This window comes from Triticum aestivum, chromosome 5A (assembly GCF_018294505.1).
Source record: "Triticum aestivum cultivar Chinese Spring chromosome 5A, IWGSC CS RefSeq v2.1, whole genome shotgun sequence".
NCBI lineage: Eukaryota > Viridiplantae > Streptophyta > Magnoliopsida > Poales > Poaceae > Triticum > Triticum aestivum.
The window spans coordinates 667,349,660-667,361,383 of NC_057806.1; the positions used below are offsets into that span (position 1 = coordinate 667,349,660).

The 11,724-nt window shown below is 46.6% G+C and overlaps 1 protein-coding gene across 12 annotated transcripts; it reads right to left on the reverse strand.

Moving 5' to 3' along the window:
- Window positions 1-213: 213 nt before the first annotated feature.
- Window positions 214-8,380, reverse strand: LOC123105816 (uncharacterized). Of its 12 annotated transcripts, XR_006451017.1 has the most exons (8): window positions 7,202-8,379; window positions 6,627-6,821; window positions 6,135-6,548; window positions 5,849-6,043; window positions 1,777-5,762; window positions 1,634-1,712; window positions 1,445-1,530; window positions 214-771 (listed from the first exon to the last, which is right to left on the reverse strand). XR_006451017.1 is itself a non-coding variant. In XM_044527969.1 (6 exons), the coding sequence occupies exons 2-6, from the start codon at window positions 6,745-6,747 to the stop codon at window positions 722-724; spliced, it is 861 nt and encodes a 286-aa protein (XP_044383904.1). In that variant the 5' UTR covers window positions 6,748-6,816; window positions 7,202-8,274; the 3' UTR covers window positions 232-721. The 12 variants fall into 12 exon arrangements, 4 of the variants coding, with proteins under 4 accessions (XP_044383902.1, XP_044383904.1, XP_044383901.1 ...); XR_006451015.1 differs by having other exon boundaries at window positions 215-771; window positions 1,445-1,712; XR_006451016.1 differs by having other exon boundaries at window positions 216-771; window positions 1,634-5,762.
- Window positions 8,381-11,724: the final 3,344 nt, after the last annotated feature.

Genomic DNA, 11,724 nt, shown 5'->3' on the forward strand with positions numbered 1-11,724 from the left:
AAAAAGAAGCATATTCGTAAGATTTCTTATTGGTTACTAGTAAGATGCCCGTGCTACGCTACGGGATCAAAAAAGATAAGGTGGACCTAAGTTATAGTCAGGAACTCATACATTGATTAAAGTAGTGATATATTATTATTGATAAATAGACATCGAGCACAATCAAACATATGTTTTTTAATCGATGAACCCCTTCGTCATGAAGCCAAACTCTTTATTGTCCATCTACATCTCGTAGGAAGACCTTCTCCCTACACAACTCTCTAATTGCTCGCTCTATCCTATATCAAGGGGAGAGCATGCGGCAAATATAAAATTCGTCTACACACGTAGCAACTTACACACGTAGCAACTGTGACAACATTCACCAGCTTTATCTCTCCATTTGCCTGTCTTTGGCTTCTGTTTGCTTAACATGGACTACAACTCCAGCCCGCACACAATTATCTGCTAGAAATGGTAAAGACATTGAGCACCTCACAAACATATCACATCCAGTAACAAGCCACGATAACTCACATGAGAAAAGAGAAAACAATAAAATAAAACACTTGGTGCATAACTTGCATACATGAGTACATACAAGTACAACCAAAATAATCGGGCTCCATAAGCAAGATTACTATGGCAAAATGATGTGCCATGTGCCAGCATCCTTCGAATAGTGGCTTCGTCAAATGCAAGCCCTGTGAACTCCTCTTTAGCTGTTTGCTCAAAACATTTATGCCAACCATATTAGTTTTGGGCCTCTCACATCATCCATCTGCTCACCTAAAAAGAATAAAGGATATTAGACAATCAATACAGCATACGTAACAGTCAGGTATATTCAGGGAAAGGAACAAATATTAGCCTGTAGATGGTTTGTAGTATATTTAGTCAAGGAAAAAACAATGAATAACACTTGCAATACATTTTGTACCAAGCAAAGGAACAAAATGTACAGTAAAACATGCTTTTGAATCATGTGTATATATAGAAGGGGCGAATGCACATGCACATATTATGCATACAAAAACATCAGTACTGGCCCTCTTTTCACTTTCTTGCATCAACCAGGTTTCCACACATACACAAAAAAAAAGATGCCGATAATAGACAGCAAGGAAATAAATATTCGAGGTGTGAATTGAAATTTTTGATGTGGAGCTACCAAGCAAATGAGGGGCGTCGATGAAAAACGGCCTGCTGTAGGTGTCATCCAAAATTATTTGAACAGTGGAAGTAATAAAGAAAACTACCAAAAACAATTTGAATACATGTATAATATTTTCTGCAAAAAATATCATGAACGCTAATGCAAGCATCTTAGTTGTTTTTCTTAAAGTCCTCTACACAAACTTCAGAACCATAATAGCTGGCAAGCAATTTTAGATGATTGAGCCTAGTAATCTAGATAGATTGAATTTCTACAGCCATCGAATTGTACTCGAGTGATTCATACCTTGAACTACACGCTGAGAACTTCTTTGTAGACTATGTTCTTTGTAAAATTTGCATTGGAGTTGGTTTGGCCTTCCTTTTGCTTTTCTGGGACAGTAAGAATCTTCATATTACTTCTTGATATAGCTCTAGAAAGAGCAACATAGAGTTGCCCGTGTGAAAATACCGGTTCAGGGAGGTATACACCAACATTTGGTATAGTTTGTCCCTGTGCCTTGTTAATGGTCATAGCAAAGCTAAGCCTGACTGGAAACTGCTTCCTCTTGAACCTAAATGGAAACATCTCATCATCTGATGGGCAAAGAGGAATTCGAGGAAGGAACACCCTCTTACCGGCATGCTGGCCCAGCACAATCTCAGCATCAATTGCATTCCTCATGAACCCTCGGACAATCAGCCTCGTCCCGTTGCACAACCCACTCGCTGGGTCAATGTTCCGTAACAATATAATAGGACAATTAATCTTCAACTTGAGGATATGGGGAGGTAGACCATTAGGTGTCAATGAATTCAAGAATTCTGCAGGGTAGTAGTTGTGTGGATCATCCTCCGCGCGATCAAAACTATAGTATATCATCTCCTCCCCAGGAAATCTCTCAATCATCCTCATATTGATTTTGTCAACTTACTCATTCCGAGTTGATAGAATTGCTCGGGACGTTATGTAGTTTGGATCCAAGAGGTTTTCATCTAGCGTCATCGGGAAAACACTTTCAATAAGCTTGTCAATATCAGAGGCAACGCCGGTATATGGTACACAAATCTCATCTGGGAATCGTATGTAACCATCATCCATAGTATCTTCGGTGCCATTCCCAACACGCAGAAGATAATCAGCAAACCATGGATCACTTTGAGCCCTCATATTACGGACAAGTCTTATATGTCTCATACTCTCCCAAAGGTAAGACTTGCGTAGCGTCGCGTCAATTATTTGTGACCTTGTTCCCTTGCGAACAACAGGAAGCACTTGTCTGAAATCTCCCCCAAACACGACAGTCTTTCCGCCAAATGGCAGGTCAGGTTGAGCCATGATGTCCCTCATGCTATTATCAAGGGCCTCGACTGCCTGTCTCCTTGTCATGGAGGCCTCATCCCAAATTATGAGGGAGGCGCTCATAAGAAGCTTAGCTGTCCCACTTTGCTTGGTGAAGCTGCAAACTCCACCATCTTCAATGTTCAATGGTATTTTAAACCTTGAGTGTGCAGTCCTCCCGCCGGGCAAGATGGATGCAGCAACGCCTGATGTCGCTGTTGCAATAGCTATTTTACCCTCACCACGTACTTTTGCAAGTAGTGCTTTGTATAGATAAGTCTTTCCAGTGCCTTCTGGTCCATCAACAAAGAACACACCTCCTTGGCCACTATTGATTGTTGCAAGTATCTCATCATATGCATATCTCTGTTCTGGGTTTAGGAAAGATGAAAAGCCAAGGTGTTCTGGGTTCACCCCTATCGTCGACTCCTCTGTGATCTCCCTAGCCTCGTTATTTGAGCCATCATACGACTCATCAATTTCTGGAAGAGGGAATGATGATATGTCCTTCCCCATCGATTCAAGCATACTTTTTATATCTAACAAAGCCATCTGCTCAACTGCATGAGGGGACATGTGGTTTAGTCGATAGTCTTCTGTCATAGCTTCCAAGTGCCTGTCCCATAGACCACGCACATTACTGGGCTCACAAAAGACCAATATAGTGGCAAATAGCCTTCAAAGGGAAGATGGCATCTGAAAAACCTCAGCTTCATTAAGACACTCGTCAATAGTATTATCTGACTCGATAAGACCCCTCCTTTCAACAGCTTCACGAAATGTCGGGAAAACAATACCATCCATTGTCCTTAGGTCTTGGAAAGATGTAGCACCTGTGACATGGTTTAGAAGCACTCTAAGATAATACCTCTCCCCTTCGGCTGGATGAGCAGATACAATTCTCCCGATCTGTGTGCGTTCATCCCTCCTTTTCCAATACTTTCCACCCGAGATCCAAATAAAAGATGCCGGAAAATCCTTATATAAAATTCCCCGGGCCAACTCATACTTCTTGTTTGCTTCAAAATACTCGGTTAGCATGGTCTTGGAAGCTCCTTCCTGGGAGAGGACATCATTCAGATTTGCGCCCGCCGGGAATGACACCATGTGCATATTAGGGAGGTGGAGTTGTAGCTGCCTAACAGAAGGAAATATCTCACTAAGGTCAAAACCATAGATCCTTCATAATGCTTCTGGTGGTGTAACCCATCTGGAATCTCTGTATTTCTTTATTTCATCAATGTTTCCGTCACTATCCACCGCGTCGATAGAAACAGATGCTCGATCATGCCCCTTATATATGTATTTAAAGAGGTACTTCACAGCTTTTATGCTTGAGCAAACCTCAACATTGATGTGGCAGTTATACCTTCTTAGTAGGTAAGGATTGTATGGAACAACCCACCTATTGTCTAAATCTTCACCCCGTACCTTCGCACGACGTCCATCATCTCTCCTCCGGTATATGGGATATGAGTCCTTTCCCTGAAGGGTTGACGCATTAAATGGTTGTGGATAGTAGTTCTTGCAGCTACCATTTTGCATGCACACGTTCTTGGGGTTGAGGACTCCACAAGGGCCATGCATCATGTGCTTGACGACCATTTTGTACAACTCTGGGTACTTGGATTTGTCTGGCAATTCAGCAGATATTAGACAGTCATATTGCTCTGGGCAAGTTAGCTTGTACCTCCCCTTCATGATTAGGAGGAAATGAGCATGTGGTAGACCTCTTTTCTGAAACTCAACGACATACACATATGTTGCTACCTTACCGAGCATGTGCTTCTTAAAAAGTTGTATCTTGAGGTCTTCCAACTTTGCTCGAAATACTCGTACGATAAGATCAGGGCGATCCTATGGGGTTTGTCCAGGCTCTAGCTCACTAATTATCTCATCCCAATTTGGATTGCAAGTCATGGTTAAAAATATATCTGGTTTCCCATACTTTTGCACCAAGGCCATGGCATCAAGATACCTTCGTCTCCTATCTCTTTTTCCCCCAATAAATGATGTAGGAAGTATAGTCCATTTGCCCACTTCATCCGCACGGTTTTCCCCAGCTTGAAGGCTATCAACAACACCTTGGTATAGATTAGCACGTATTTGTTTCTGGTGATTTCTGATATAGTCCAATCTTGAGCTTTCAACCTTGATGTACATATCAACCACATACTGTTGGAACAGTCGTTTACCGTATAGCATGGTGTTAAATACACCACGACGTATTTGAAACTTGTAGCAATAGTAGTCTCTAACAAATACGCATAATCGACTATTTGTATATGTACCTATGGAAATGAGAGGTAACAAGAGGAAATATTAAGAAAAGTAAGTACAATGAGGATAAACAAAATGAACACATGCTATTTCCGTTATATGAATTACCTAGACTATGTCGACCACTGCGACGAGATTGAAGTATCTCATTCAAGTTGACGCCATTCTTTGGGATTTCGGGATGCCAACCAATCTCCCCTCTTGGAAAGAATAAAGGGTAAGACAACGGATCATATCATCCATAATATGGCTGGATGCTATATCTCTTGTTGTCGTTACCAAACAGTACTATGCTACGATCAAAGTGCTTACATAGTTCATTACCCTCAACCCAAATAGCCGCAACCTCCGATGATATAGGCAAGTTATATCTCCGTTGGTCCAACCTCATGTCGGTGTTTAGTTCAATACGGTATTCCTCAAGGTCATCGACTCCACCTAGATTCCTGAATGTCTCAGAATAAGGATTATCCTTGAGGATGTCGACAAGCTTACGAATGACATCTCGGTCTAGGTTTGGGGAGCGCCGAAACCTATGTTGTAAACTGGGATCATCATCATAGAAGTAGAGCTCCAAATGCTTAGGTCCATCTTGAGTTGGACCAAATGAGAAGACGTTGTGGTAAATCTGACCGTGAGCTCGGAACGTATACACTCCTGAACTCATGTTTGTGTATTTATTGTCCAGACTGACTCCAAGGGTGGTGAATGAGAAGTGTCCATTAAAGTACCGAATGTTCTCCCTAAAATGCACGGCATTGGGATCTGAACTTGTGTATAACATTTGAAGTTCCAAGGGAGGTTCTGAGTGTGCTAGGTTAATCTTTCTGGACCGACAACAAAATCCACTTGTTTCATACTGGAACCTCTTTGCACCACAGTGATTGCAATCAGGTTTTGGTGTCAACATGTGAGTACTTACTGGTATTGTGGTAGACACGATCATATAGGTCAGGGACAATGGTGTCTGTTGTAAAGGCATCTACCAAGTCTTCATCGTCACCTACATATAATGAGATGAATGGCCTTATATAGGTCTTGCTTTTTTTTGTATGTAGAGAAATAAGGTATCCATGGCATTGGCAATACCTCTCCCAGCAAATGTGAAGTACTCATCGTCTTGTTCTTCAGACATGTGAGAATCATCATCATCGGCGACAAAGCTTTCTATTGGGGAATCTGAATATACGAAACCATCATGGGGTGATGATGGATTGTCCACTGAAGTAGATGTTGGACATTGCACTGATGTGAGTTCCATGTGCTGGATAGTATCATCATCTCCTAAATGTAATTTGAAGATCGATGTTGTTACATATATACAGATGTGTGTGAGAATTACCTTGAATTGTAGCAGAAGTTTGTGCGAGCGTACCTGGGTGGCTAAAGACATAAGAACTTGATGATGGATGTCCCATCAATGAACCTGTAGGGCACTGTAGTGCAACAGAATCCCTGCAGAGGGCATCTCGTTTAGATGCGTAGCTTGCATTACGTTGAGCTAGGAGTGCTTGCCGCTCTTCAGGTGGTAGGCTTTGCCTACGTGCTCGCCGGCGTGCATTTATTTCTTGCCTCTCATCTATTGTCAAACTTTGCCTACGTGCTCGTTGGCTTGCATTCCTCTCATCAAGTGCCATTCGTTGTCTTTTCTCTCTTCTTTGTGCATTAATCTTTTCCCTCTCAGCAGGTGTTAAATTTTGCCGACGTGCTCTAACACGTTCTCGCCTTGCTTGGATTTGTTCTGGTGTACGGCTAGCATATCTTATTGCTTCACATACACGCTTTCGTCCTATAGCATTTTAATGAGAAATTAATTAAGTAGTTAAATAAAATTACTTATGCACAGAATTTCGCCTTATAGATTTACCTTTTGAGCTTTCTCCTCGCTCCAAGCCCTCAGTTGATATGAGCATGCCATTAGTAGGAAAAATCGTAGATGATTCGTTTGTCACTTCATCATCCAAAGAAGACTGACTTGAACTTGTCATATCTATTGGCTCGCGTATAAATATACTTGTATGAGGAATTGGCGTGCCACTGGAGCAAGTTCTGTTGGACTTGGCTACAAAATAATGCATTCAAAATGCAGACTGGTTAGATGAAATATAAACTATGAAATGCATAAAAAATGCAGTCAGATTAGATATAAATAATCCAGGATGTTGGGAGTCAGCTATGTAAAGTTTTATCATTCAGTACTTTTCCAACTCCTACTGATACAGTATTCAGACGGGAAATAAGCTATGAAATGCATAAAAACTGCAGTCAGATTAGATATAAATAATCCAGGATGTTGGGAGTCAGCTATGTAAGATGTGTATCATTCAGTACTTCTCCAACTGCTACTGATACAGTATTCAGACGGGGTTGTCTAATAACAAAGATGAAGCAATGGTTGATGAGATCGTAGAGAAGATTTTAATATTCATTCACAACCCATACCTTGCCCTTGACGAAGAAGATTAGATGGTGAAGAGCAGTGAATCACACTTCCTCACACTCCGTTCGATCTGAAGGTTGGCATGACCAATGTGTGACTTCTTGGGGGTGTAGTTTGAGCAGCCTGGGTCCCATATGCCTGCCCACTTATTTATATTGGGCTGCAGGAGTAGTTTCTGGACAGTTCGAACTGGGCGCGCGGATTTGAACTTTGAGTGACAGAAAATTTGAAATTTGGAGGCGGGACGGGTAGGAAGGAGAGGCAACAGCAGAGGCAACCATCACACCAGACCAGCCGTCTCTGAAACAGAGTTTACTGGAGGAAACGGGTGTGGACCAGCAAGTACTCGAAGGGAATGGCCTGGAGCGCGTCGCAGGGAAGCTGGCGCCGGCGTCGCTGAAGAGCCGGCCAGGAGGAGGAGGTGGTGGGCGGCCGGGTTTCTGCATCAGAGGATGAGGCAGGAGTGGCGTCACGAGCTCGGGGGACGGAACGTGCCGGCGGCGTACTTGCCAACGTCGGCGTCGTAGGAGATGGGGTGGGGGAAGGAGGAGACGCCGGGAAGGATGGGGAGATGGTGGGCGGCTGGGCTGCTGCGTCAGAGAATAAGGTAAGAGAGGGGTCGCGGAATCAGAGGCGGACGGCGCCGGCGGCGTACTTGCCGACATCGGCGTCGGAGTAGATGGGGTAGGGGAGACAACCGGGAGGAGGGGGAATCGGTGGGCGCAGGGGCTGCTACCTCAGAGGACCAGGGAGGAGGCGTCGCGGACTCCGGGGATGAGCGGCGGCGGCTGCGTGTTTGCCGACGTCGGCGTCGGAGGAGACGGGGCAGGCGGGGGGAGAAATCGGGGAGGGTCGGAGAGGGGAGGTGGTAGTGAGCGGTGGGGATGTTGCTGTAGTGAGGAGGCGGAAGAGGGTGTTAGGAGCGGACTGCATCGGCAGCGCCGGCGGCGCCGGCGGTGTGTGGAGCGGCAGCGGCGCTGCCGTCTTTGGTTCCACTGTTTTCTTTCGTTTTCGTGAAGGATCCAATGCCTTCGCTCATAGGATTTGGATAAGAAGGGGATGGCTGGAGCTGAACGAAGAGAATAAGGTTTTTTTTACAAACATAAACCATAGTTAGCTTCCATGCGTTGGATGCACATCTGACGGTCAAAAATCAGGTATGGCAGGCACACCATCACCACCAACTGGGTATTTTATAGGAGTAGAGATGTGGCTTGCAACCTCTAATGTCATGTTTGTTCACAACAAGGGGGGAACCCTCGCCAGATGTTCCAAAATTTCTGAAGATAATTGAATATACAGGCTCAAAGATTCAATTTCAAACTCCACTCAAAGATCAAAAAACAAAAAAGGGAAACCTAAAATTAACATGTTCCTTCCTTATGGGTTGAAGTATGTGCACGTCGTGTATCCATTCTTTTATCTATATCCGCACATGTTTGTATGATTGTATCGGTGTACCTTATTGCATTAGGAAATTCTAGTCACTTTTGGCGAGATTTCTTGAACCACGGGCGCACCCCGGGTGTACATGATACACGTTGTTTGTCTCCGCTCTCCACTGGCCCGTCCAAAGATCGGGGTTTGCTGCTTTGACCGCAGCACGAGCTTGCGTTCGCCATGATTTCCAGGGACGGTGATGCCTGCACTGCATTCTGCCTTTTGTAGCAGTCTGCAAAATTTATATTGATTCAAACCTCGAGAGGTTCAGACGGCCTTTTTTGTGCTGGGTGGGTGTGCTCCCAACGGCTGCAAAACAGAAGAAAAAAGCGGCCGTTCCCAGCAATTCGACCGTTAGTCCACCTGTGACACAAGACGCTCGGAAAGCGCGGCGATGCCGGTAGGTGGTCGACACTACACTACCGGACCGGTGCCTGCATCTGATTTGGCACCCAGAGGTGAAGTGACACGCACAAGCCCACAAAACAGAAGTCTCAAGCCTGATGCAAGCAAGACATGTTGCATATACTAGCACGGCATGACATGGAGCTATGGGCGTGGAGCGGAATAATATCGGCTCGACCGGCACGGTCGACCCTTTTGCTGGTCCGATCACGCAAATCCCGTGGCCCGGCCCGACCCGGCCCCGCAGGTCGGGATGGGCTGAGCATAACGGCAGCATCGGCACCAACGTACGCACCTCGATCGCCTTTTTTTTGTCATCAGGAAAGAGATGATGGAGACTTAAAGGGTGTGCAGTGCGGGATGTCGGACAGTGAAGGAAAATGACTTGAAGCGGCGAGGCGACGGGAGGGCGGCCGACGTTGAGATCCGGTGACAGGGACAAGCCAAGGACACGTACGAACCGAATTAGCTGCTACATCAGGGCTGGTGCTGGTGATCAGTGAGGCCATTAAGGCCTCATTAGAGAGGAGGAGGGATTAATTTGGTTGACGGTCGATCGCCAAGTACGTTCAGGTTCGCGGCATGTGTACATACAGTACAGCGATGGAGCTATCAGGGAGGCTGGGTCGTTTTGCCCGAAGAAAAGAGAAGAGAAGACGACCGAGGAAAAACAGTGGGGTGTTAAATGGGTAAATGGGTAAAAGGTCCGCCGGGTCGTGAGCCGTCACATCAGATCGTGTGCCACTCATTAAATTTTGCAACAGAGGTAATGTTGCAGAAACCTTTGCACAGAGGCTATCTTGTAGAATTCTATGCAACGGAGGTCATGTTGCAGACTTTTTGTAACGTAGGTAATGTTGCAATTTTTCTTTTGTCTTCACCTTTTTGCAACACAGGTGATATTCTGAAAGAAACTTTTGCAATATAGTTGATGATGTAGAAATTTTTGCAATGGAGGTGAAGCTGTAGAAACGCCGCCGCCGTTGCCGACGCATGTCGTCGCAAATTGGCCAGTGATGATACATCAACGCTGATGACCATGGAGGAATTAATTAGGTTAATGGTCGACCGCCAGCCCAAGTACGTACAGGCTCTCACGTCTACATACATATACAGTACAGACAGATCCTCCTCGCCTGTACTACTGTACAGCGACGGAGTCATCAGGGAGGCCACAGTCGATCTAATAACTCGGTCCTCCGGAAGAGAAGACGACAGAGAAGCCCACGCACGCATGCCCCGGCCGCTGTACAGACAGTGGGGTGCCAAATGGGTAGGGCCTGCTACAGCCGGTCCGTCGTAAGTGCGTGGGGCGACCGAGCGAGCGCCGCCCATGAACTGCATGCATATATGGTAATGGTAGTGCACTGGACTGCGCTGCCGTTGCGGACGCCGCCCATGGATCCGCCACGGCACGGCGTCCCCCCGTGTCGCGCCGTGCGCGCGTGCACCGAGCTAGCTCGCCGCCCATGCATCAGCAGGACGTGTAGTCACCACGCGAAGCGACACCAGCCTCGAGGTCGGCTCGAGCAGGAGACGAGTGCAGCCAAATACTACGCCACGTCGCGCCACACCCTTCAGTCAGAGCCATCGCGGCAGGCCACGCGCTGCGCCGGTTGGTGATCGCTCGTGTTCGGACGCGGCGTCCGGCGACCGTCCAAGTGCTGGCATGTTGTGACGTCCGGAGTGCACGGCGGCATCGCGAGACGTGACTGGGTTTTGGGACGGTAGCGGAGCCGGGAAGTGCCACATGATGGGCAGCTTCTAGCCCATGGTTTCGACCGAAACCGGACGGTGCGCTGGCCAGAATCTGATCGACGAGACAGGCCGGCCAACCTGGTCGCCGCTCGCCGGCATGGCCGCCTTGTTGGCTTGTGTCACGGGGGCGGGCTACGGGCGCCAGGATCCCTTCTAGCCCCTCGTGCTCCGACGACAAAATTGACAGGTTAACCGCATCTAAACCCGCATTATTATAGGCTGTCCGTCTGACCGGCCGTGCGGTGGTGCATGCACGCTAGCTCGTAGTACAATCAACACTGTCCCCTTCGACGTCCCTCCACGAGTGGCTCTCTAACCTCTCGGCAGATGCGCCCTTGGCCAAGCACAGCAAGTCGATGGCGCTGATGGTCCTATGGTTCATATGGAGGGAACGGAATGGCCGTATCTTCAGAAGCAGCGCGCATTCGGTTTCTCAGGTGTTGGATCAACTGCTCGACGAAGCTAGGCAATGGGCGTTGGCTGGAGGCCGACACCTTTGCTGGGAGTAGTTGCCTCTCTTCTTCCTTCCTTTTTTGACTCTTCTTTCTTCGCCGCCGCTCTTGCGGCCGGCTCTTTTGTACAGTTGGCCCCGGCTGTCCTTCCGCTTAATAAAATCGCAGTTCTCCTGCGCTCTTTCAAAAAAAAAAAACAATCAACACTGCCGCAGAACCTCAGACGATCAATCATCGTAGTAGACGCTGGGCAGGCACGAACGGGATCGACCATGCACTTTTTTTTTAGGATCAACCATGAAATGATATGAGGGACGATTGATTAAATACGCGGCGCACGTTAATACATTAGTCGGTCGGTCAATGGAGTTGTTGGGCTTGTCCGCACAAATTGAATCGTCACTCCCTCCTCCGTGATTCTTTGGACACCCAGAAACATGCAACGGGCGGGTTATTGCAGACGAGATGAT